At 66.2% G+C, this 26,788-nt stretch overlaps 1 protein-coding gene across 1 annotated transcript; it reads left to right on the forward strand.

Annotated features, from left to right (window-relative positions):
• Window positions 1-21,345: 21,345 nt before the first annotated feature.
• On the forward strand, window positions 21,346-25,955 carry TSR2 (TSR2 ribosome maturation factor). Its single transcript, XM_068998258.1, is given in 6 exon segments — window positions 21,346-21,430; window positions 23,798-23,888; window positions 23,985-24,076; window positions 24,828-24,974; window positions 24,976-25,047; window positions 25,838-25,955. Coding segments are annotated over 6 exon segments (579 nt in total). The 5' UTR covers window positions 21,346-21,349; the 3' UTR covers window positions 25,934-25,955.
• The last annotated feature ends 833 nt before the right edge of the window (window positions 25,956-26,788 follow it).

Raw genomic sequence — 26,788 nt, forward strand, 5'->3', positions numbered from 1 at the left:
CCCCAAATCCCCCCTTTGCACCCCAAATCCTGCCTTCGACCCCAAAACCCTCCCTTCAACCCCAAAATCCTCCCTTTGCACCCCTAAACCCTCCCTTCGACCCCAAATCCTCCCTTTGCACCCGAAAACCCTCCCTTTGCACCCCAAAATCCCCCCTTTGAACCCCAAAACCCCCTCTTTACACCCCAAAATCCCCCCTTTACACCCCAAAACCCCCTCTTTACACCCCAAAATCCCCCTTCACACCCCAAACCCCCCTCTTCACACCCCAAATCCCCCCTTCCCACCCCAAAGCCCCCTCTTCACACCCCAAATCCCCCTTCTGCACCGCAAATCCCCCTCTTTACACCCCAAATCCCCCCTTCCCACCCCAAAGCCCCCTCTTCACACCCCAAATCCCCCGTTTACACCCCAAACCCCCCTTCACACCCCAAAACCCCCTCTTTGCACCCCAAAACCCCCCTTCGAACCTCAACCCCCCCTCTTTACACCCCAAATCCCCCCTTCACACCCCAAATCCCCTCTTCACACCCCAAAACACCCCCTTCACACCCCAAATCCCCTCTTCACACCCCAAAATCCCCCCTTCACACCCCAAAATCCCCCCCTTTACACCCCAAACCCCCCCCCCGGACCCCAAAATCCCCTCTTTTCACCCCAAACCTGTCAGGGCCGCGCCCCGGCCCCGCCCTCTCGCCCGGGCCCCCCGAGGCCGCCGCGGGGAAGCCCCGAGGCCGCGCTGGGGGGGGGTCCCGCCGCCCCCTCCCCATTTCGGGGGGTCCCCCCGGGCCTCTTTGAGGGCTCGGAGCCGCCGGTGCAGCTCCCGCAGCTCCCGGTCCTGGCGCGCCCGCAGCTCCAGCACCTCCTGGATGTGTCTGGGGGGGCACAGAGGGTCCCCAAAACCTGCCCGGGACCCCCAAAACCTGCCCGGGACCCCCCGAAAGCTCCCCGGGACCCCCAAAATCCCCCCAGGACCCCCAAAATCCCCCCAGGAGCCGCCGGTGCAGCTCCCGGTCCTGGCGCGCCCACAGCTCCAGCACCTCCTGGATGTGTCTGGGGGGGCACAGAGGGTCCCCAAAACCTGCCCGGGACCCCCAAAACCTGCCCGGGACCCCCCGAAACCTCCCCGGGACCCCCGAAAGCTCCCCGGGACCCCCAAAATCCCCCCGGGACCCCCAAAATCCCCCCGGGAGCCGCCGGTGCAGCTCCCGGTCCTGGCGCGCCCGCAGCTCCAGCACCTCCTGGATGTGCCTGGGGGGGGTCCCCAAATCCCCCCCAACCCCCCCCGAAAACCTCCCCGGGACCCCCAAAATCCCCTCAAAACCTCCCCAAATTCCCCAAGTTACCCCCAAAACCTCCTCGGGACCCCCAAAATCCCCTCAAAACCTCCCCAACTCCCCCCAAAACCTCCTCGGGACCCCCAAAATCCCCTCTAAACCTCCCCAAATCCCCCCAAATGCCCCCCAAAACTTCCTCGGGACCCCCAAATTCCCCCCGGGACTCCCAGTCCTGCCACACCCGCAGCTCCAGCACCTCCTGGATGTGCCTGAGGGGGTCCGGGGGGGTCCCCAAATCCCCCAAATGCCCCCCAAAATCCTCCTCGGGACCCACAATCCCCCTTTAAACCTCGCCAAAACCTCCTCGGGACCCCCCAAAACCTCCTCGGGACGCCCCAAACCCCCTCTAAACCTCCCCAAATGCCCCCCAAAACTTCCTCGGGACCCCCAAATTCCCCCCAGGACTCCCAGTCCTGCCACACCCGCAGCTCCAGCACCTCCTGGATGTGCCTGAGGGGGCCCAGGGGGGGTCCCCAAATCCCCCAAATGCCCCCCAAAATCCTCCTCGGGACCCACAATCCCCCTCTAAACCTCCCCAAAACCTCCTCAAACCGCCCCAAAACCTCTTCGGGACCCCCCAAAACCTCCTCGGGACCCCCAAACCCCCTCTAAACCTCCCCAGATCCTCCCAAAACCTCCTCGGGACCCCCAAAATCCCCCCCAAACTCCCCCAAAACCTCCTCGGGACCCCCAAACCCCCTCTAAACCTCCCCAAAACCTCCTCAAACCGCCCCAAAACCTCCTCGGGACCCCCCAAACCCCCTCTAAACCTCCCCAAAACCTCCTCAAACCGCCCCAAAACCTCCTCAGGACCCCCCAAACCCCCTCTAAACCTCCCCAAAGTCCCCCCAAAACCTCCTCGGGACCCCCCAAACCCCCTCTAAACCTCCCCAAAACCTCCTCGGGACCCCCCAAACCCCCTCTAAACCTCCCCAAATTCCCCCCAAAACCTCCTCGGGACCCCCAAAATCCCCTCAAAACCTCCCCAAATCCCCCCAAATGCCCCCCAAAACCTCCTCGAGACCCCCAAATTCCCCCCAGGACTCCCAGTCCTGCCGCACCCGCAGCTCCAGCACCTCCTGGATGTGCCTGAGGGGGTCCGGGGGGGTCCCCAAATCCCCCAAATGCCCCCCAAAATCCTCCTCGGGACCCACAATCCCCCTCTAAACCTCCCCAAAACCTCCTCAAACCGCCCCAAAACCTCCTCGGGACCCCCCAAAACCTCCTCGGGACGCCCCAAACCCCCTCTAAACCTCCCCAGATCCTCCCAAAACCTCCTCGGGACCCCCAAAATCCCCCCCAAACTCCCACAAAACCTCCTCGGGACCCCCAAACCCCCTCTAAACCTCCCCAAATTCCCCCCAAAACCTCCTCGGGACCCCCAAACCCCCTCTAAACCTCCCCAAATCCCCCCAAAACCTCCTCGGGACCCCCAAACTCCCCCCACGACTCCCAGTCCTGCCGCACCCGCAGCTCCAGCACCTCCTGGATGTGCCTGAGGGGGTCCGGGGGAGGTCCCCAAATCCCCCCAAACCCCTCCAGCACCCCCCAATCCCCCCCCCAGAAGCCCCCCACTCACTTTTCCCGCAGCCGCCGCAGCTGCTCCCGCAGGGCCTCGTCCTCGGGCTCCGAGTCGCCGTCGCTGCTCAGGGGGGTCTCGGGGGACCCCGGGGGGAGCAGGGGGGCCCCGGGGGGGTGCGGGGGTCCCCCCAGCCCCCCACTCTCGCTGCCCGAGCTGGGGCCCCCCCAGTCGCCCTCGGGGTCGGGGAGTTCGGGGGGCGGCTGTGGGGAGGGTGGGGGTGACAGGAGATGGATGGGGGTTGGGAGGGGGGGGATTTGGGGGGGTTGGGAGGGGGCCTTGGGTGTGATTTGGGGTCTCTGGGGGCAGTTTGGGGGTCTCTGGGGCACTTTGGGGATCTCTGGGGCAGTTCTGGGGTCCCTGGGGCAGTTTGGGGGGGGTCTCTGGGGCAGTTCTGGGGTCCTTGGGACATTTTGGGGGTCCCTGGGGCACTTTGGGGGTCCCTGAGGCTGTTTGGGGGGGTCTCTGGGGCAGTCTGGGGGGTCCCTGGGGCACTTTGGGGTCTCTGGGGCAGTTCTGGGGTCCTTGGGACATTTTGGGGGTCCCTTGGGGCAGTTTGGAGGGGTCCTTGGGGCATTTTGGGGGGGTCTCTGGGGCACTTTGGGGTCTCTGGGGCAGTTCTGGGGTCCCTGGGGAAGTTTGGGGGGTCCCTTGGGGCAGTTTGGGGGGCTCTGGGGCAGTTCTGGGGGGGTCCCTGGGGCAGTTTTAGGGTCCCAGGGGCAGATTTGGGGTCACTGTAGGTTTTTGGGGGGATCCCTGGGGCAGTGTTGGGGTCCCAGGGGCAGATTTGGGGTCACTGTAGGTTTTTGGGGGGATCCCAGGGGCAGATTTGGGGTCGCTGTAGGTTTTTGGGGGGATCCCAGGGGCAGATTTGGGGTCACTGTAGGTTTTTGGGGGGTCCCTGGGGCAGTTTTAGGGTCCCAGGGGCAGATTTGGGGTCACTGTAGGTTTTTGGGGGGGGTCCCTGGGGCAGTTTTGGGGTCCCGGGGCAGATTTGGGGTCGCTGTAGGTTTTTGGGGGGGTCCCTGGGGCAGTTTTGGGGTCCCAGGGGCAGATTTGGGGTCACTGGAGGTTTTTGGGGGCTCCCACGGGTCGTTTGGGGGGGGTCCCCAGGGCACTTTGGGGTCCCCAACACCCACCTGGCAGCGGCCTCGCCTTGGGGGGTCCCCGAGTTCCTCCGGCTCCTCTGCGGGATGGGGGGGGGGCGTAAATGGGGGGCACAGGGGGGCACAGGGGGGTGTAAATGGGGGGCAGAGGGGGGTGTAAATGGGGGGCACAGGGGGGCGCAGGGGGGTGTGAATGGGGGGCACAGGGGGGTGTAAATGGGGGGCACAGGGGGGCACAGGGGGGTGTAAATGGGGGGCAGAGGGGGGCACACGGGGGGCACAGGGGGGTGTGAATGGGGGGCACAGGGGGGCACAGGGGGGGTGTAAATAGGGGGCACAGGGGGGCACACGGGGGGCACAGGGGGGTGTGAATGGGGGGGCACATGGGGGGTGCAAATGGGAGGCACATGGGGGGCACAGGGGGGCACACAGGGGGTGTAAATGGGGGGCACATGGGGGGCACAGGGGGGCACACAGGGGGTGTAAATGGGGGGCACATGGGGGGCACATGGGGGGCACAGATGGATCCCATGGGGGTACGTGGGGGGCACAGGCGGGGTTTAGGGGTACACAGGGGTACAGGCGGGGTTTAGGGGTACATGGGGGGCACAGGTGGGGTTTAGGGGCACACAGGTGGGGTTTGGGGGTACACGGGGGGGCACAGATGGATCCCATGGGGGGCACAGGTGGGGTTTAGGGGTACAGGCGGGGTTTAGGGGTACATGGGGGGCACAGGTGGGGTTTAGGGGTACACGGGGGGCACAGGCGGGGTTTAGGGGTACACGGGGTACACAGGTGAGGTTTAGGGGTACATGGGGGGCACAGGTGGGGTTTAGGGGTACACGGGGGGCACAGGCGGGGTTTAGGGGTACAGGCGGGGTTTAGGGGTACACGGGGGGCACAGGCGGGGTTTAGGGGTACAGGCGGGGTTTAGGGGTACACGGGGGGGCACAGGCGGGGTTTAGGGGTACACAGGCGGGGTTTAGGGGTACACGGGGGGCACAGGTGGGGTTTAGGGGTACACAGGCGGGGTTTAGGGGTACACGGGGGGCACAGGCGGGGTTTAGGGGTACACGGGGGGCACAGGTGGGGTTTAGGGGTACACAGGCGGGGTTTAGGGGTACACGGGGGCACAGGCGGGGTTTAGGGGCACAGGCGGGGTTTAGGGGTACACGGGGGGCACAGGCGGGGTTTAGGGGCACAGGTGGGGTTTAGGGGTACATGGGGGGCACAGGCGGGGTTTAGGGGTACACAGGCGGGGTTTAGGGGTACACGGGGGGCACAGGCGGGGTTTAGGGGTACACAGGCGGGGTTTAGGGGTACACGGGGGGCACAGGCGGGGTTTAGGGGCACAGGTGGGGTTTAGGGGTACACGGGGGGCACAGGCGGGGTTTAGGGGTACACAGATGGGGTTTAGGGGTACACGGGGGGCACAGGCGGGGTTTAGGGGTACACAGGCGGGGTTTAGGGGTACACGGGGGGCACAGGCGGGGTTTAGGGGCACAGGTGGGGTTTAGGGGTACACGGGGGGCACAGGCGGGGTTTAGGGGTACACAGGCGGGGTTTAGGGGTACAGGCGGGGTTTAGGGGTACACGGGGGGGCACAGGCGGGGTTTAGGGGTACACAGGCGGGGTTTAGGGGTACACGGGGGGCACAGGCGGGGTTTAGGGGTACACAGGCGGGGTTTAGGGGTACACGGGGGGCACAGGCGGGGTTTAGGGGTACACAGATGGGGTTTAGGGGTACACGGGGGGCACAGGCGGGGTTTAGGGGTACACAGGCGGGGTTTAGGGGTACAGGCGGGGTTTAGGGGTACATGGGGGGCACAGATGGGGTTTAGGGGTACACGGGGGGCACAGGCGGGGTTTAGAGGTACACAGGCGGGGTTTAGGGGTACAGGCGGGGTTTAGGGGTACATGGGGGGCACAGGCGGGGTTTAGGGGTACACAGGCGGGGTTTAGGGGTACATGGGGGGCACAGGCGGGGTTTAGGGGTACAGGCGGGGTTTAGGGGTACACGGGGGGGCACAGGCGGGGTTTAGGGGTACACAGGCGGGGTTTAGGGGTACACGGGGGGCACAGGCGGGGTTTAGGGGTACACAGGCGGGGTTTAGGGGTACACGGGGGGCACAGGCGGGGTTTAGGGGTACACAGATGGGGTTTAGGGGTACACGGGGGGCACAGGCGGGGTTTAGGGGTACACGGGGGGGCACAGGCGGGGTTTAGGGGTACACAGGCGGGGTTTAGGGGTACACGGGGGGCACAGGCGGGGTTTAGGGGTACACAGGCAGGGTTTAGGGGTACACGGGGGGCACAGGCGGGGTTTAGGTTTAGGTTTAGGGCTCCCCGCGGTTTCGGGGTGCCCCCGTACCTGTGTGGGGGTCCCCCCCCCCGGCGGGGGGGCGCAGGCGCCGGGCCCAGCTCTTGAGGCGGCGGCCCCAGCCCTTGCGGGGGCTGCGCAGGCGGGGGCAGAGCCCCAGAGGGAAACCCCCCCCCACGGGCGGGGGGCGGGCGGGGGGCGGCGCTGCCTGTGGGGGGTGGGAACCGGAACGGGAACGGGATGGGATGGGATGGGATGGGGGTGGGAGTGGGATGGGAATGGGAATGGGATGGGATGGGATGGGAATGGGATGGGATGGGGATGGGAATGGGATGGGAATGGGATGGGATGGGATGGGAATGGGATGGGAATGGGATGGGAATGGGATGGGAATGGGATGGGAATGGGATGGGATGGGAATGGGATGGGAATGGGATGGGAATGGGATGGGAATGGGATGGGGATGGGATGGGATGGGAATGGGATGGGAATGGGATGGGAATGGGATGGGGATGGGATGGGGATGGGATGGGGATGGGATGGGGATGGGAATGGGAATGGGAGTGGGGGTGGGAGTGGGATGGGAATGGGAATGGGAATGGGAATGGGAATGGGAATGGGATGGGACGGGAATGGAAATGGTATGGGGGTGGGAATGGGAACAGGAATGGGATGGGATGGGATGGGATGGGATGGGATGGGATGGGATGGGATGGGATGGGAATGGGAACAGGAACGGGATGGGATGGGATGGGAATGGGATGGGAATGGGAACAGGAATGGGGGTGGGGGTGGGAATAGGGGTGGGGATGGGATGGGATGGGAATGGAAATGGGATGAGAATGGGAACAGGGGTGGGAATGGGAATGGAACGGGTGGGAATGGGAATGGGAACGGGGGTGGGAATGGGATGGGATGGGATGGGAATGAGAATGGGAATGGGAACAGGGGTGGGAGTGGGAATGGGAACGGGGATGGGGGTGGGAACAGGAACAGGGGTGAGAATGGGAATGGAAACGGGGGTGGGGATGGGATGGGGATGGGAACGGGGTGGGATGGGGGTGGGAATGGGAACAGGGATGGTATGGGAATGGGATGAGAATAGGAATGGGAACAGGAATGGCAACGGGAATGGGATGGGATGGGATGGGGTGGGAATGGGGGTGGGAATGGGATGGGATGGGATGGGATGAGGAATGGGGGAGGGAATGGGGATGGGAATGCAAATGGCAACAATGGGGATGGGAATGGAATGGGAATGGGGGTGGGAATGGGGAATGGGAATGGGGGCGGGAATGGGAACAGGGATGAGAATGGGGAATGGGGGTGGGAATGGGATGGGAATGGGGGCGGAGGTGAGAACAGGAATGGGAACAGGACAGGAATGGGATGGGAACGGGAATGGGAACAGGAACAGGAATGGGATGGGAACGGGAATGGGAACAGGAACAGGGCGTCAGCGCGGCCAGGGGACACGGGGCTCCGCGGGGTCTTGGGGGTTTGGGGACGCCGAGGTTTTGGGATTGGGGGAACACGGGGGGCTGGGAGCCTGGGATCATCAAGGTCTCGGGGTTTTGGGGGACATCGGGGTTTTGGGTTTGGGGGACACTGAGACCTTGAGGTTAGAGGGACATCAGGAGCATGAGGGGTCGGGCTTGGGGTCATCGAGGTCTTGGGGCTGGGCTTGTGGGGTCATTGGGATGTTGGGGTTTGGGGTTCAGGGACACCGAGGACTCGGGGTGTGGGGGACAGGGCGGTCCTGGGGTTGGGACCGGTCACTCCTGGTCTTCAGGGAACACCGAGGTCTTGGGGCTTGGGTTTGGGGGACACCAAAATTCTGGGCTTGGGGACAGTGGCCTCTGGTCCTTGAGGGCCACCGAGGCCTTGGGGACGGGAGGCCACCCAGAGCTCGGGGCTGTCCAGCTCTTGGGGCGCGGTCACTCACCTCTGGTCCCGGGGGTCCCTCCTGTCCCCAAGGGCCGGTGACGAATGTCCCCAGTCCTTGGGGGTCACCTGGCTCCGGGGCTCCGGTGACGGCGGTCACTGGCTCCAGGGACAAGTCCGGCTCGGGGGGGTCGGGCACGGCCGGTTCCGTGTCCCACGGGCCGGTGGCCACTGTCCCCTGTCCCTGGGGGACGGCCGGCTCCGCGTGCCCAGGGACGAGGGGCTCTGCTCCTCGGTGGCCATCGGGCTCCGGGCCTTTGGGCACAGCCACGTCCGGGCGCCCGGCTCCCTCCTGCTCCCCAGGGCTGGGGACGCTTCCTCGGGGAGCCCCCGGATCTCGGGGCTCGGGCTCGATCCCCTCTGGCGCCGCGGGCTCTGCCACCTCCCGAGGGCCGGTGGCAACTGTCCCCGCTGCTTGGGGGACACCGAGCTCCTCGGCCTTGGGGACAGCCGAGCCCTGGCCCTCGGGGACATCCCGGGCTTTGGGGACCCCCGTGTCCAGCCCCGCCGGCCCGTCCTGCTCCGGCGCTCCTCCGCTCTCCTCTGTCCCCGGCCCCGGGGGACCCCCCTGGGACGTCCCCGGGGCTCTCCGGGCGGGCGGGGGTCCCCCGGGGCCTGCGGGGAGGGGACACCCCGGTCAGGGATGGGGTGGGGGTGACACCCCCGGTGCCGGGGGGGCGGTGGCGGGTCCGGGTCCGTGTCCCCCCCCCCCCCCGTCCCCCCGGCCCTGGGGACGCACCGGTGGCCTCGCGGTTCCGGATGGTTCGGTTGATGCAGAACCTCCAGCGCCCCACGGGTGACGATTGGGGGGGGCCTTCACCTGGGGGAGGGGGGGGCGGTGGCGAGGGGTCAGCGGGTGGGGGGCGACCCCAGCCCCCTCCCCTCTCCCGCTACTCACCACCCGCTGCCGGCTCCGGGGGTCCCACCTGGGGGAGACACATTGGGGGGGTCAGTGGGGGGGGGGGTTCGTGGTCTGGGGAGGGTCAGGGGGGAGTCCGGGGAGGGAGGGGGAGCACCTGGGGGTCCGGGGCGGGGGTCCCGAGGAGCCCCCGGGCCTGCGCCACGATGGCCTTGAGCTCCTCCACGAACTTGTCCCGCTCCCCCTCGAGCACAAAGTTGTCCTCGACCTGCGGGGGGGGGGACACAGATTGGGGGGGGGGCGTGGGTTGAGGAGGGAGGGACTCGGATCGGGGATGGACACGGGGGGGGGGGGACACGGATGGGGAGGGGGACATGGATGGGGAGGGGGACATGGATTGGGGAGGGGGACACGGATGGGGAGGGGACACGGATGGGGAGGGGGACACGGAGGGGGTGACATGGATTGGGGAGGGGGACACGGATTGGGGAGGGGACACGGGCTGGAGAGGGGGACATGGATGGGGAGGGGGACACGGGCTGGGGAGGGGGACACGGATGGGGAGGGGGACACGGACTGGGGAGGGGGACACGGATGGGGAGGGGGACATGGAGGGGGTGACATGGATTGGGGAGGGGACACACTGGGGGGACACAGATTTGGGAGGGGACACGGATTGGGGAGGGGACACGGATGGGGAGGGGGACACGGAGGGGGTGACATGGATTGGGGAGGGGGACACGGACTGGGGAGGGGGACACGGATGGGGAGGGGGACACGGAGGGGGTGACATGGATTGGGGAGGGGGACACGGATTGGGGAGGGGACACGGGCTGGAGAGGGGACATGGATGGGGAGGGGGACACGGATGGGGAGGGGGACACGGACTGGGGAGGGGGACACGGACTGGGGAGGGGGCACGGATTTGGGAGGGGGCACGGATTTGGGAGGGGGACATGGATTGGGGAGAGGACATGGAGGGGGTGACATGGATTGGGGAGGGGACACAGATTTGGGAGGGGACACAGATTTGGGAGGGGACACGGGCTGGGGAGGGGACATGGATGGGGAGGGGGACACGGGCTGGGGAGGGGGACACGGATGGGGAGGGGACAGGGACTGGGGAGGGGGACATGGATGGGGAGGGGGACATGGAGGGGGTGACATGGATTGGGGAGGGGACACACTGGGGGGACACAGATTTGGGAGGGGACACGGATTGGGGAGGGGACACGGACTGGGGAGGGGGACACGGATTGGGGAGGGGACACGGATTGGGGAGGGGGACATGGAGGGGGTGACATGGATTGGGGAGGGGACACAGATTTGGGAGGGGACACGGGCTGGGGAGGGGACATGGATGGGGAGGGGGACACGGATTGGGGAGGGGACACGGGCTGGGGAGGGGGACATGGATTGGGGAGGGGACACGGACTAGGGAGGGGACATGGATTGGGGAGGGGGCACGGATTGGGGAGGGGGACACGGACTGGGGGAGGGGACACGGGCTGGGGAGGGGGACAGGGCCTGGGGAGGGGCCAGGGCGGGTGGGGGGAGGGCACCATGTAGCAGGCGATGTCCTCGGGCGCGTCCCCGTCGGCGTCGAACTTGAAGGTGACCATCTTGCTGTCGTGGGTCTCCAGCTGGCACTCCACCGTGTTGTCCCCGGCCGAGGACACCTGGGGGGCAGGGGGGGGACACTCGGTCCGTGCCCAGCCGGCCCCACGGGCCCCCCGGCCCCCGGCCGTGCCCCCGACCTGCAGCACGGTCAGCTGGAAGCGGGCAGGGCGCTGGCACGAGGCGCGGCGCTGCTGCCGGGCACGCGGCGCCTCGGGGACGTCGGGGACGCGCAGCAGGGACGCGGCGGCCTCGGCGGGCACCGAGGGGTCCTCGGGGCCGGGCTGTGGCGTCGGGGATGGCGGTGGCATCTCTGGGGCCGGCGGCATCGCCGTGGCTGGTGGCATTCCTGGGCCTGGCGGCATCGGGGACGGCGGTGGCGGCTCTGGAGTTGGTGGCACCCCTGGGGCTGGTGGCATCACCATGGCTGGTGGCAGCACAGATGGAGGTGGCAGCCCCGGGGCTGGTGGCATCATGGGTGGAGGTGGCATCCCTTGGGCTGGCGGTATCATGGATGGAGGTGGCATCCCTTGGGCTGGTGGCATCGCCATGGCCGGTGGCATCTCTGGTGCTGGTGGCATCCCTTGGGCTGGTGGCATCCCTTGGGCTGGTGGCATCATGGGTGGAGGTGGCATCCCTTGGACTGGTGGCATCCCCATGGCTGGTGGCATCTCTGGGGCTGGTGGCATCACCATGGCCGGTGGCATCATGGATGATGATGGCATCTCTGGGGCTGGTGGCATCCCTTGGGCTGGTGGCATCGCCATGGCCGGTGGCATCCCCATGGCCGGTGGCATCTCTGGGGCTGGTGGCATCCCTTGAGCTGGTGGCATTCCCATGGCCGGTGGCATTCCCATGGCCGGTGGCATCACAGATGATGGTGGCATCTCTGGGGCTGCTGGCATCGCCATGACCGGTGGCAGGACGGGCAGCGGTGGCATCCCCGGGGCTGGTGACATCCCAACAGTTGGTGGCATCCCTGGAGCCGGTGGCAGCCCCAGAGCTGGTGACATCCCCAGCACTGGTGGCATCCCTGGCACCAGCTGTGGCTGCACGGTGGGTACTGGCTGCAGTGGCATCCCCTGGGCTGGTGGCATCCCGGATGGTGGTGGCATTCCTGGACCCGGTGGCATCCCGGGGGCTGTCGGTGGCATTCCAGGGCCCGGCTGCAGGCGCACGATGGGGACCAGCTGCGGTGGCATCCCAGGTGGGGGTGGCGCTCCTGGACCGGGTGGCACCCCTTGGGCCGGTGGCACCCCCAGAGCCGCTGGCATCCCTTGGGCCGGTGCCACCCCCGGGGCCAGTGGCATCCCGTGGGTTGGTGGCACCCCCAGAGCCGCTGTCACCGCCGAGGCCGGTGCCATTCCCGCGGGAGGTGCCGCCCCTTGCGCCGGTGGCACTCCAGGAGCCGCTGTCACCCCCGCTGCCGCTCCCGGTGCCACCCCCGGCCCCGGTGCCCCAGGTGCCACCTGTGGCTGTGACCCCGCTGCCACCGCGCCCCCCCCGCAGCCGCAGGCGATGCCAACCCCCGGCTCCCCCTCGGGTGCCTCCAGGGTGGCCCCTCCGGCGCCGTCCTCCGACGTCCCCTCGGTCCCCTGGGTCACCTGCAGGACACGGGGTGGTGGCGAGGGGTGGGGGGGTCCGGACCCCCCCAGGACCCCCTCAGGACCCCCCAGGACCCCCCAGCGTGACGGGCACTTACCGCTGGTGGCACCGGGGGGGCCGCCCCGTCCTGGGGGTACCCCCAGAGCTGCGGCTCCGGCGCCGCGGGGCCGTCCGGGGGGGGGCCAATGTCCGGGAGCCCCTCGGCTGTGGGGAGGGAGGGGGGGGGGTCACTGGGGGGGCTCACAGGGGCAGGGGGCAGTTTTGGGGGTTGGGGGCGGTTTTGGGGGCATCGCTGAGGGCAGGGGGGCGGTTTTGGGGGCAGTTTTGGGGGCAGTTTTGGGGGTTGGGGGCAGTTTTGGGGGCATCGCTGAGGGCAGGGGGGCGGTTTTGGGGGCAGTTTTGGGGGCAGTTTTGGGGGTTGGGGGCAGTTTTGGGGGCATCGCTGAGGGCAGGGGGGCAGTTTTGGGGGCAGTTTTGGGGGTTGGGGGCAGTTTTGGGGGCAGTTTTGGGGGCAGTTTTGGGAGTTGGGGGCAGTTTTGGGGGCATCGCTGAGGACAGGGGGGCAGTTTTGGGGGCAGTTTTGGGGGTTGGGGGCAGTTTTGGGGGCAGTTTTGGGGGCATCGCTGAGGGAAGAGGGGCAGTTTTGGGGGTCTCACTGAGGGCAGTTTTGGGGGCAGTTTTGGGGGTTGGAGGCAGCCCAGGGGTCTCACTGGGGGCAGGGGGTTCATGTTTTGGGGGCTGGGGGCAGTTTTGAGGGGGTCTCACCATGGTAGGGGTGGCAGTTTGAGGGGGTGGGGGCAGTTTTGGGGAGCTGGGGGTAATTTCAGGGGGCTGGGGGCAGTTTTGGGGGTCCGGGAGCAGCCCAGAGGCCTCACTAGGGGCAGTTTTGGGGGTCCAGGGGCAGCCCGGGGGTCTCACGGGGGGCAGTTTTGGGGAGCTGGGCGTAATATCAGGGGGCTGGGGGCAGTTTTGAGGGGCCGGGGTCTCACTGGGGGCAGTTTTGGGGGTCCGGGGTCAGCCAAGGGGTCTCACTGGGGGCAGTTTTGGGGGGCCGGGGGCAGTTTTGGGGAGCTGGGGGTAATTTCAGGGGGCTGGGGGCAGTTTTGGGGGTCTGGGGTCTCACCAGGGACATTTTTGGGGGGCTGGGGGCAGTTTTGGGGGTCTCACTGGGGGCAGTTTTGGGGGGCCAGGGTCTCACCGAGGGCAGTTTTGGGGGGCCAGGGGCAGTTTTGGGAGTCTCACCGGGGACATTTTTGGGGGGCTGGGGGCAGTTTTGGGGGTCTCACCGGGGACATTTTGGGGGTCTCACCGGGGACATTTTTGGGGGGCCGAGGGCAGTTTTGGGGGTCTCACCGGGGCCGGGCGGGGGCTGCTCCCGCAGGTGCTGATCCACCTCGGTGTCCTCGCTCTCGGGGCCCCCCCGGCTCTCGGGGCCCCCCCGGCTCTCGGGGCCCCCCCGGTTCTCCGCCTGCTGCTTCCTCTCCCGCGTCTTCCGCACCAGCGCCAGCCGGTCCCGGATGGATTTGGCCACGGCCTTGGAGTCGCTCTCGTGGAAGAACCCGGATTTCACCTGAGGGGGCAAAATTTGGGGTGGCCGGGGGTGGGAAATTGGGGTGAAAAATCGGGGGTGGGGGAGCACCGAGAGCCGGCGGCGCTGGGGGGGGGCTCAGGGTCAGTTCCAGGGGGTGCCAGGGGGAATTTGGGGGGGTCCTTGGCTTTGGGAGAGGGTCAAGGTGACGTTCAGGGGTGAATTTTGGGGTGATTTTTGTTCTGGGAGGGGTCAAGAAGAGTTGGAGGCACCAACTGTTGGGTTCATGGGTGGGTTTGGAGATTTGGGGACTTCAGGAGGGGTCACCGGTGAGTTTGGGGGGCTCGTGGGTGAATTTTGGGGTGTCCCTGCCTTTGGGGGTGTTCAAAGTGAGGTCCAGGATGAATTTTGGGGGCATTGCTGCCTTCTGGGGTGTTCAAGGTGAGGTCCAGGATGAATTTTGGGGCATCCCTGCCTTTGGGGGTGTTCAAGGTGAGGTCCAGGATGAATTTTGGGGCATCCCTGCCTTTGGGGGTGTTCAAGGTGAGGTCCAGGGATGAATTTTGGGGACGTCTCTGCCTTTGGGGGTGTTCAAGGTGAGGTCCAGGGATGAATTTTGGGGCATCCCTGCCTTTGGGGGTGTTCAAGGTGAGGTCCAGGGATGAATTTTGGGGACGTCTCTGCCTTTGGGGGTGTTCAAGGTGAGGTCCAGGATGAATTTTGGGGCGTCCCTGCCTTTGGGGGTGTTCAAGGTGAGGTCCAGGGATGAATTTTGGGGCGTCTCTGTCTTTGGGGGTGTTCAAGGATAGGTCCAGGGATGAATTTTGGGGGCATTGCTGCCTTCTGGGGTGTTGAAGATGAGGTCCAGGATGAATTTTGGGGCATCCCTGCCTTTGGGGGTGTTCGAGGTGAGGTCCAGGGATGAGTTTGGGGGCATTGCTGCCTTCTGGGCTGTTCAAGGTGAGGTCCAGGATGAGTTTTGGGGTGTCCCTGCCTTTGGGGGTGTTCAAGGTGAGGTCCAGGATGAATTTTGGGGCATCCCTGCCTTTGGGGGTGTTCAAGGTGAGGTCCAGGATGAATTTTGGGGCATCCCTGCCTTTGGGGGTGTTCAAGGTGAGGTCCAGGATGAATTTTGGGGCATCCCTGCCTTTGGGGGTGTTTTAGGTGAGGTCCAGGATGAATTTTGGGGCATCTCTGCCTTCTGGGGTGTTGAAGATGAGGTCCAGGATGAATTTTGGGGCATCCCTGCCTTTGGGGGTGTTCAAGACAAACTCGAGCAGCAATTTTGGAGGTTCATCGAGTTTGGGGGAGAATCGAGACAAACCAGAGGCCGACCCGGAGGGGTTTTGGGGTCGCTCCCTCACCATCTCGTAGGCCACCTCCTCGGGGACGTCGGCCTCCAGGTTGAAGCTGAACTCGATGGCCTCGTTGTCCTTGTGCTTCCCCTTGAGCTTCTTGGGGTCCTCCACCCAGAGCCGCAGCGCCAGCGCCGGGTCCAGCCCCGCGTCGTCCTCGGCCAGCTCCACGCGCAGCCCCGTGTCCTCGGCGAAGAACGCGTGGTCCAGCAGGTCCCGGATGGACAGCCTGGCATGGGGAGGGGGATTCAGTCAGCCCTGGGGGTCCCCATGGGGGTCCCGTGGGGGTCCCGGCTCCCCCCATCCCACCTCTCAGCCTTGTTCTGCCGGATGCAGCCCTCGATGATCTCCTTCACCTCGGGGTCCGTCACCTTGTGGAAGCTCGCCGGCTTGATGCCCTGTGGGGAGGACACGGTGCCGGGGGGGGCTCCGGGGGGGAGATTTGGGGGGCTCAGAGGGGGCTCGGGGGGGGGGGGGGGGGGGGGGCACGGGACACCCACGCTGGTGACTTTGCGGTAGATCTGGGCGGCGTTCTGGCACTCGGAGTAGGGGTACTCGGAGGTGCCCATCTCCAGCATGCACATGCCGAAGGCGTAGACGTCCACGGACTCGTCGTAGCGCTCCTCGTACATCTCGGGGGCCATGAACTCGGGGGTCCCTGCGGGGTGGGCGCTCAGGGGGGGGTTCCCCGAGTGGGGGGGGTTCCCCGAGTGGGGGGGGTTCCCCGAGGGGTTGGGGGTTCCCTGAGTGGGGGGGTGGTTCCCCGGCGGCGCTCACCGATGACGCTCTTGGCGAAGGACGTGCGCATGAGCGTGGCCAGCCCCAGGTCGCCGATCTTGACGGAGCCGGTGGGGCCGGTGATGAAGATGTTGTCGCACTTGAGGTCGCGGTGGATGATGGGCGGCGTCCGCGTGTGCAGGAACTGCAGCCCCTTGAGGATCTGCCGGCACCAGCTCCGCAGCACCTTGGGCTTCATCACCTTGAACCTCTTGAGGTACCTGCGGGGTCCCGTCAGCCACGGACGGCCCCAGCCCGGCTTCCCCGCCCCCCCACCCCGGCCCCCCGCGCCCCCGACTCACGTCTTGAGGGTGCCCGAGGTCATGAGCTCGGTGACGAGCACGATGCACTTCTTGCCGCGCAGCGAGGACTCCCAGGAGTCGTAGAAGCGGACGATGTTGGGGTGCTGCAGCCCCTTGAGCATCTCGGCCTCCTCCTTGAAGCGCTGCTGCTCCGCCTTGGTCAGCTTCCGGTCCTGGGGGGCACAGACCCGCCCACAGACCCACCCTGACGGCTGGCATTGGCTCCGAATTCCGGGGTCATCGTTGTCAGCCCCCAGCCCCAGTATCGTCATCATCATCATCCCCCAACTCCAGTATCATCATCATTGTTGTCATCATCACCATCATCATCATCACTATCATCGTCATCATCATCACCACCATCATCCCCCAACTCCAGTATCAGCATCGTCATCGTCACCATCATCACCATCAGCAGCAGCAGCAGTAGTGTCATTAGCACCATCATCATCACCATCGTCATCCCCTAACTCCAGTATCATCATCATCATCATCACCAGCAGCAGCAGCAGCAGTAGCGTCATTAGCACCATCATCATCACCACCATCATCCCCCAACTCCAGTATCATCATCATCGTCATTGTCAGCATCCATCATCCCCCAACTCCAACATCATCATCACCATCATCACCATCATCATCAGCAGCAGCAGCGTCATTAGCACCATCATCATCATCACCATCATCATCTCCTAACTCCAGTATCACCATCATCGTTGTCATCCCCCAACTCCAGTATCATCATCGTCATCATCACCATCATCATCGTCACCATCATCATCATCATTCTCCAGCTCCAGTATCATCATCATCACCATCATCATCACCATCATCATTTCCCAATTCCAGTATCATCATCGTCATCATCACCATCATCATCATCCTCCAGCCCCAGTACCATCATCATCGTTGTCATCACCATCATCATCATCATCACCATCATCATTCTCCAGCTCCAGTATCATCATCATTGTCATCATCATCATCACCACCATCATCACCACCATCATTGGCATCATTAGCACCATCATCATCCCCCAACTCCAGTATCATCATCATCGTCGTCATCATCATCACCATTACCGTTGTCATCATCATCATCACCGTGATCATCAGCATCATCATCCTCTAAATCCAGTATCATCTTCATCACCATCATCATCATCCTCCAACTCCAGTATCATCGTCATCATCATCATCACCATCACCGTGATCATCATCATCATCATCATCCTACAACTCCAGTATCATCACCATCATCACCATCATCGTCATCATCCAAATCCAGTATCATCATCACCATCATCACCATCATCAGCATCATCACCATCGTCATTCCCCAACTCCAACATCATAATCATCATCACCATCATCATCATCATCATCATCATCATCCCCCACCTCCAGTATCATCATCATCATCACCATCATCGCCATCATCACGATCGTCATCATCCTCCAACTCCAGTATCATCTTCATTGTCATCATCACCATCATCGCCGCCATCATCATCATCATCCAAATCCAGCATCATCACCATCGTCATTCTCCAACTCCAACTCATCATCATCACCATCATCCTCATCATCCTCATCACCGCCTTTAACCCCGGTCCTCAGGGTCATTGGCAGCATCACCATCACCATCATCACCATCACCATCATCATCATTGCCACCATCACCATCATCACCATCATCACCACCGCCATCATCACCACCACCATCATCACCATCGCCACCATCACCATCATCACCATCATCCTCATCATCCTCATCACCGCCGTTAACCCCAGTCCTCAGGGTCATTGGCAGCATCACCATCACCATCACCATCATCACCACCACCATCATCACCATCACCATCATCACCATCGCCATCATCACCATCGCCACCATCACCATCACCATCACCATCCTCATCATCCTCATCACCGCCTTTAACCCCAGTCCTCAGGGTCATTGGCAGCATCACCATCACCATCATCACCATCGCCACCATCACCATCGCCACCATCGCCATCATCACCATCACCATCATCACCATCGCCACCATCACCATCATCCCCCCCAATGATGAATTTTGGGGTATCCCCATCTTCGGGAGGGGCTCAAGCCGAGCTCAAAGGTTCCCGGCTGGATTTTGGGGTGTCCCAGTGCCCGGGAGGGGCTCTAAGGACCAGCCGTGGGATTCCAGGCTCCATTTTTGGGGATCACTGCGGTCAAAGAGCCCCGGGCTGAGTCTGAGGAGCCGATCCCACCTCTGGAGTGGCTTCCCCACCCACCCCAGGGGCCAGGCAGGAGATTCCCGGTGACTTTCGGGCTGTCCCCAACTTTGGAAGAGCCTCAAACCCCCCTGAGACCCCCCAATCCCACCCCCCAACTCGCCACCCCCACTCGCCCAAACTCGCCGTGGCCGGCTCGGGGCTCACCTGCAGCTCACACCAGGCCACCTCCACCCAGGTGTCGGTGTCGAAGCCCTTGAAGACCGTCTTGAAGGCGCCGCGCCCCAGCTCGATGTCGAACTTGAGGAAGCGGCCGCCGGGCGAGGTGGCCACGGCCTTCATCTCCGCCTCCTCCTCGCCCTCCTCGCCTCCCCCCCCGAGCCGGGGGTCGCCCCGCGGGCCGGGGTCGCAGCGCTCGCCCCGCTCCTCCTCCTCCAGCACCTCCACGCTCTTGCGGAAGAAGCGTTTGGGGGGGGCGGGGGGAGACGCGGGCGTTTTGGGGTCCCCCAGGTCGGCGGCCATGGCTGTCCCCACACCCCCCCCCGCCCCCCCCCAAGAAAATTTGAGGGGGTGACCCCCCCACTGCACCCCCCTCCCCCCCACGCGCGCCCCCTCCCCAGCCAGAGGGGGCTCGGCTGCCCCTATGGATGGGATGGGGGAGGGGTGTCCGGGGGTGGTTTAGGGGGTCTGGGGGCGTCACCTCGATTTTAGGGGTGTCACCCCCACCCCCCCAACACACCTCGGGTGTCACCGGCGGTGGCCGCGTCACCCCCTCCCCCCCCTGCCGGGGAGACAAAGAGGCTTCGGTGGGATTGGGGGGGGGGGGGGGTAATTAGAGGGGGCGGGGGGCGAAGGGGGTAATTGATAAGGGCAGCGGGGTTAATTGGGGGGGTCCCCGAAATCTGGGGGGGGTGGAAGCATCCCCCCGGCCCCCCCCCCGCACAGCGGCTGCTCTTCCTGCGGAGGAAGGACTTCCGGGGGCAGCCCCCCCCCCCAAAAGGATGCTCCAGGTACGCCCGCCCCCAAGGATGCTGGAGGTACCCTCGGCCCCCCCGGCTGCCATAGGTAGCCCCCCGATAGCCCCCGATAGCCCCCTCAGCCCCCCTGTGCCCCCCACGTGGCCCCTCAGCCCCTCTGTGCCCCCCATGGAGCCCCGATAGCCCCCACGTGCCCCCGGAGCCCCCCTGTGCCCCCCATGGAGCCCCCCGATAGCCCCCCCAGGAGCCTGCACGGAGCCCCCAGCCCCTATAGCCCCCCTATAGCCCATGGAGCCCCCAGCCCCTATAGCCCCCCTATAGCCCCCCTATAGCCCATGGAGCCCCCAGCCCCTATAGCCCCTATAGGCCCCCTATACCCCATGGAGCCCCCAGCCCCTATAGCCCCCCTATACCCCATGGAGCCCCCAGCCCCTATAGCCCCTATAGCCCCCCTATACCCCATGGAGCCCCCAGCCCCTATAGCCCCTATAGCCCCCCCATACCCCATGGAGCCCCCAGCCCCCTATAGCCCCTATAGCCCCTCTATACCCCATGGAGCCCCCAGCCCCTATAGCCCCTGTGCCCCCCGTCCCCCATAGAGCCCCCAGCCCCTATAGCCCCCTATACCCCATAGAGCCCCCAGCCCCTATAGCCCCCCTATACCCCATGGAGCCCCCAGCCCCTATAGTGCCCTCACAGTGCCCCTGTGCCCCATAGCCCCCATATCCCCCATAGCCCCCCTGTGCCCCATACCCCCCACATCCCCCCTGTGCCCCATAGTCCCCCTGTGCCCCCATATCCCCCCTGTGCCCCATAGCCCCCCTGTGCCCCCATATCCCCCCTGTGGCTCCATATCCCCCCTGTGCCCCCATAGCCCCCCTGTACCCCCATAGTCCCCCTGTGCCCCATAGCCCCCATATCCTCCCTATGCCCCATAGCCCCCCTGTGCCCCCATAGCCCCCCTGTGCCCCATAGCCCCCATATCCCCCCTGTGCCCCATATCCCCCCTGTGCCCCCATAGCCCCCCTGTGCCCCATAGCCCCCCTGTGCCCCCATAGCCCCCCTGTGCCCCATAGCCCCCATATCCTCCCTATGCCCCATAGCCCCCCTGTGCCCCCATAGCCCCCCTGTGCCCCATAGCCCCCATATCCCCCCTGTGCCCCATAGCCCCCCTGTGCCCCCATAGCCCCCCTGTGCCCCATAGCCCCCATATCCCCCCTGTGCCCCATAGCCCCCCTGTGCCCCCATAGCCCCCCTGTGCCCCATAGCCCCCATATCCCCCCTGTGCCCCATAGCCCCCCTGTGCCCCCATAGCCCCCCATAGCGCCCCTGTGCCCCCATAGCCTCCATATCCCCCCTGTGCCCCCATATCCCCCATAGCCCCCCTGTGCCCCCTGTGCCCCCATAACCCCCCTGTGCCCCATAGCCCCCCTGTGCCCCCATAGCCCTCCTGTGCCCCATATCCCCCATAGCCCCCCTGTGGCCCCATAGCCCCCCTGTGCCCCATATCCCCTCAGTACCCACATGCCTGTCACAGCCCCCTGTGCCCCCAAATCCCCCCGTGCACCCCCCACCTGCTTCCCCCACCCCTCTGGCCGGCCCCGACGCCCCCAGACCCCCCCCAAGCCCCCCAACTCCGCCCCCCACCGCGTCACATGACTGCCGCCGCGCGGGGGCTGTCGGGAGCTGTAGTTCCGCCCGGCCTCTGCCCGAGGCCACGCCCCCCAGTGCCCCGCCCATCCACTGCCGCGGCCCTGCGCTTCCATCGGCGCTCCGCTCGCGGGTTCGGCGCTCGGCCGCGCGCCCTGCGCAGCGCCGTCATGGCGGCCCCCGGCGTGGAGGCGCGGGCGCTGTTCGCGGAGGGGGTGCGGGCCGTGCTGGGGGGGTGGGCGGCGCTGCAGGTGAGGGGACACCTGGGGGGCTCTGGGGGACACCTGGGGGGGCTCTGGGAGACACCTGGGGGGCTGTGGGGGGCTGAGGGGACAGGTGCGGGCCGTGCTGGGCGGGTGGGCGGCGCTGCAGGTGAGGGGGCACCTGGGGGACACCTGAGGGGGCTCTGGGGGGGTTGAGGGGACAGGTACGGGCTGTGCTGGGGGGGTGGGCGGCACTGCAGGTGAGGGGGCACCTGGGGGGCTCTGGGGGACACCTGGGGGGCTCTGGAGGGGTTGAGGGGACGGGTGCGGGCCGTGCTGGGGGATGGGCGGTGCTGCAGGTGAGGGGGGCTCCTGGGGGGCTCTGGGGGACACCTGGGGGGCTCTGGGGGACACCTGGAGGGCTGTGGGGACGGGTGCGGGCTGTGCTGGGGGATGGGCGGTGCTGCAGGTGAGGGGGGACACCTGGGGGGCTCTGGGAGGGCTCTGGGGCGCTGAGGGGACAGGTGCGGGCCTTGTTGGGGGTGTGGGCGGTGCTGCAGGTGAGGGGAACACCTGGGGGACACCTGGGGGGTTCTGGGGGGCTTTTTGGGGGGGCTCTGGGGACAGGTGTGGACTGTACTGGGGGGGTGGGCAGCGCTGCAGGTGAGGGGGACACCGGGGGGGGCTTTTTGGGGGGGCTCTGGAGGGGTTGAGGGGACAGGTGCAGGCCTTGCTGGGGGGGGTGGGCGGCGCTGCAGGTGAGGGGGACACCTGGGGGGTTCTGGGGGGCTTTTTGGGGGGGCTCTGGGGGACACCTGGAGGGCTCTGGGGCGATACCTGGGGGGCTCTGGGGGGCTTGAGGGGACAGGTGTGGACCGTACTGGGGGGGTGGGCAGCGCTGCAGATGAGGGGGACACAGGGGGGGCTTTTTGGGGGGGCTCTGGAGGGGTTGAGGGGACAGGTGCGGGCCTTGCTGGGGGTGTGGGTGGTGCTGCAGGTGAGGGGGACACCTGGGGGGGCTCTGGGGGACACCTGGGGGGACTCTGGGGGGGCTGAGGGGACAGGTGCGGGCTGTGCTGGGGGTGTGGGTGGTGCTGCAGGTGAGGGGGGCTCCTGGGGGACACCTGGGGGGGTTCTGGGGGCTTTTTGGGGGGGCTCTGGAGGGGTTGAGGGGACAGGTGTGGGCCTTGCTGGGGGGGTGGGCAGCGCTGCAGGTGAGGGGGACACCTGGGGGGCTCTGGGGGGCTCTGGGGACAGGTGTGGACCGTACTGGGGGGGTGGGCAGCGCTGCAGGTGAGGGGGACACCGGGGGGGCTTTTTGGGGGGGCTCTGGGGGGCTCTGGAGGGGTTGAGGGGACAGGTGCGGGCCTTGCTGGGGGTGTGGGTGGTGCTGCAGGTGAGGGGGACACCTGGGGCGCTTTGGGGGACACCTGGGGGACTCTGGGGGGGCTGAGGGGACAGGTGCGGGCCGTGCTGGGCGGGTGGGCGGCGCTGCAGGTGAGGGGGCACCTGGGGGACACCTGAGGGGGCTCTGGGGGGGTTGAGGGGACAGGTACGGGCTGTGCTGGGGGGGTGGGCGGCACTGCAGGTGAGGGGGCACCTGGGGGGCTCTGGAGGGGTTGAGGGGACGGGTGCGGGCCGTGCTGGGGGATGGGCGGTGCTGCAGGTGAGGGGGGCTCCTGGGGGGCTCTGGGGGACACCTGGGGGGCTCTGGGGGACACCTGGAGGGCTGTGGGGACGGGTGCGGGCTGTGCTGGGGGATGGGCGGTGCTGCAGGTGAGGGGGGACACCTGGGGGGCTCTGGGAGGGCTCTGGGGCGCTGAGGGGACAGGTACGGGCTGTGTTGGGGGTGTGGGCGGTGCTGCAGGTGAGGGGGGCTTCTGGGGGGCTTTTTGAGGGGGCTCTGGGGACAGGTGCGGGCTGTACTGGGGGGTGGGCGACGCTGCAGGTGAGGGGAACACCTGGGGGACACCTGGGGGGGCTCTGGGGGGCTTTGGGGGACACCTGGGGGGCTCTGGGGGGGCTGAGGGGACAGGTGCGGGCCGTGCTGGGGGTGTGGGTGGTGCTGCAGGTGAGGGGGGCTCCTGGGGGACACCCGGGGGGTTCTGGGGGGCTTTTTGGGGGGGCTCTGGGGACAGGTGTGGACCGTACTGGGGGGGTGGGCAGCGCTGCAGGTGAGGGGGACACCTGGGGGGCTCTGGGGGGACACCCGGGGGGCTCTGGGGACACTCAGGGATATGGGGGGGGGATGACACTGGAGGACACCCCAGGTCTGGGGTGACACGGGGGGCACTGGGGGTGGTGAGGGGCTGCAGAGGCGGGGGGGGGTGGAACATCGAGGGGGGGCCCCCCCAGGCCCGGCTCGGGGTGTCCCCATGTCCCCCCTTTCCCCCTCCCCCCGCGGTGTCCCCACAGCTGGCGGTGGCCCAGGGCTTCGGGGGGCCGCAGGGCCCCGAAAAGGCGGCGTGGCTCGGCTCGGCACTGCTGGACTTCTTCACCCAGAACGGTGCGGGCCGCCCCTCCCCCACCCCGGAGGGGGGGAGGGGCCGGAGGGGGGGAGGGGCGGCGGTGCCACTTCCCCCCTGCCCCTCCCCCATTGCAGCTGAGCTGGAGCAGGAGGAGGTGGAGGATTTCCTGGCCGAGGTGATGGACAACGAGTTCGACACGGTGGTGGAGGACGGCAGCCTGCAGCAGGTGGGCTCCCAGTACGGACCAGTATGGACCAGTGTGCTCCCAGCAGCTGCTGAGCCTCCCCCAGTCGCTCCCAGTACGCCCCAGTTCGTGCTCAGGCTGCTGTCAGCAGCTTTTAGTGATCTTGGTCCCTTCCTGGTACTCTTGGTTGCTTCGCGGGTGCTCCCAGTAGCTCCCAGTGTAAACCAGTATGGACCAGCATGTTCCCAGTAGCTCTCAGTGTAAACCAGTATGGATTAGCATGTTCCCAGCAGCCGCCCCCAGTCACTGCCAGTACACCCCAGTTCATCCGCAGGCTCTTACCACCATCCTTCAGTGCTCCCAGCACCTCCCAGTATTCCCAGTACTCTTCTACTTTCTCCCAGTCCATCCCAGTGTCAGATGTCCGCCCTCAGCACCCCCCAGCCCCATCCCAGTATGTCCCAGCTCCCTCCCAGTCCATCCCAGTGTCACACGTCTGCCCTCAGCACCCCCCCAGCCCCATCCCAGTTTGTCCCAGCTCCCTCCCAGTCCATCCCAGTGTCAGACATATGCCCTCAGCACCCCCCAGCCCCATCCCAGTATGTCCCAGTGCTCTCCCAGTCCATCCCAGTGTCACACGTCCACCCTCAGCACCCCCCAGCCCCATCCCAGTATGTCCCAGCTCCCTCCCAGTCCATCCCAGTGTCAGACATATGCCCTCAGCATCCCCCCAGCCCCATCCCAGTATGTCCCAGTGCCCTCCCAGTCCATCCCAGTGTCCCCCCCCGCGCAGGTGAGCCGGGAGCTGCTGACGCTTTTCGCCCGGGCGCGGGGGGGGGACGTGGGGGGGGTGGGGGCGGCCCTGGGGGCTCTCGCCCGCCGTGGCCCCGCCCTGGCCACCGCCCTGGCCACTGCCCTGCCCGGGGGCGACCCCGGGACCCCCCCCGGGGACCCCCCCCGCAGCCCCCCGGAGCCCCCCGGAGCCAGGGGAGCACGAGGAGGAGGAGGAGGAGGTGAGGGGGATGACGTCATGGGGAGCTGATGATGTCATTGTGGGGGGGTTTCTTCAGATTTGGGGGATGCTGATGATGTCATCAGAGCGGGTGGGGCCGGGGTGATGAGGTCATGGGGGGTTGCTCTGGGGGGTGCTGATGACGTCATTAAACTGGGGGGTGGTGATGACGTCATTAAATTGGGGGGGTGATGACATCATTAAATTGGGGGGCAATGACTTTGTGGGACCCCCAAGCGAGCGGGGGGCTGGGGGGCACTGATGATGTCATTAAACTGGGGGTGGGGCTGATGATGTCATTAAACTGAGGGTGGTGGTGATGACGTCATTAAATTGGGGGTGGGGCTGATGACGTCATTAAATTGGGGAGTGGTGACTTTGTGGGACCCCCAAATGGGGGGGCTGGGGGGTGATGATGACGTCATTAAATTGGGGGGCAGTGACTCTGTGGGACCCCCAAGCGAGGGGGGGGCTGGGGGGTGATGATGACGTCATTAAATTGGGGGCTGGTGCTGATGACGTCATTAACTTGGGAGGTGGCGACTCCGCGGGACCCCCACGTGAAGGGGGGGGCTGGGGGCTGATGATGACGTCACAGCTTGGTTGAAGGGACTTGGGGGGCCCTGGTGATGATGTCATCATTCAGTCCTGATGATGTCATCAAATGGGCGGAGCCTGGGGGGGAACCCCGGGGTGGGGGCGGGGCACTGATGATGCCACCAAAGGGTGTGTGACACTGATGACGTCACAACGGATCACGCTGATGACGTCATTCTCCCCCTCCCCCCCAGGCGATGGAGTGCGGGACGCCCCCTCCCCCCTCGGGGACGCCCCCTCCCCCCCCGGACGGCTGGACCGTGGTGCGGGGGGGGCGGCGGCGGCGATGAGGGGGGGGAGGGGCGTCCTGTGTGTGCCCCCCCCCCCCCCAGCTTGGGGGGCGCCCCTCCCCCACCCTGCTCCCCAAGCTGGGGGGGGGAATAAACGCCCCTCCCCCCCCGGGGGTGTGGGAAGAGCGCCCGTGTGGTTTTTGGGGGGGAGGGGCCACACCGAGAGCCCCCGGCCCTACTGGGACTGCAGAGACTGCTCCCAGTATCGCCCAGTATGGCCCAGTCCCTCCCACTATAACCCACCTGGCCCCTCCCAGTATCGCCCAGTATAGCCCGGTCCCTCCCACTATAACCCAACCGGCCCCTCCCAGTATCGCCCAGTATAGCCCGGTCCCTCCCACTATAACCCAACCGGTCCCTCCCAGTATCGCCCGGTCCCTCCCAGTATCGCCCAGTCCCTCCCAGTATAACCCAGTCCAGCCCGGTCCCTCCTAGAGTCCCTCCCAGTATCGCCCGGTCCCTCCCAGTATAACCCGGTCCCTCCCAGTATCGCCCGGTCCCTCCCAGTATCGCCCGGTCCCTCCCAGTATCGCCCAGTCCCTCCCAGTATCGCCCGGTCCCTCCTAGAACCCCTCCCAGCATCGCCCGGTCCCTCCCAGTATAACCCAGTCCCTCCCAGTATCGTCCAGCCCCTCCCAGTGTCGCCCGGTCCCTCCCAGTATCGCCCAGTCCCCCCCAGTATCTCCCGGTCCCTCCCAGTATAACCCGGCCCCTCCCCGTATAACTCAGCCCCCCCAGTATGGCCCAGTCCCTCCCAGTATAACCCAGTCCAGCCCGGTCCCTCCTAGAGTCCCTCCCAGTATCGCCCGGTCCCTCCCAGTATAACCCAGTCCCTCCCAGTATGGCCCGGCCCCT

Source organism: Aphelocoma coerulescens, chromosome 31 (assembly GCF_041296385.1).
Source record: "Aphelocoma coerulescens isolate FSJ_1873_10779 chromosome 31, UR_Acoe_1.0, whole genome shotgun sequence".
Lineage (NCBI taxonomy): Eukaryota > Metazoa > Chordata > Aves > Passeriformes > Corvidae > Aphelocoma > Aphelocoma coerulescens.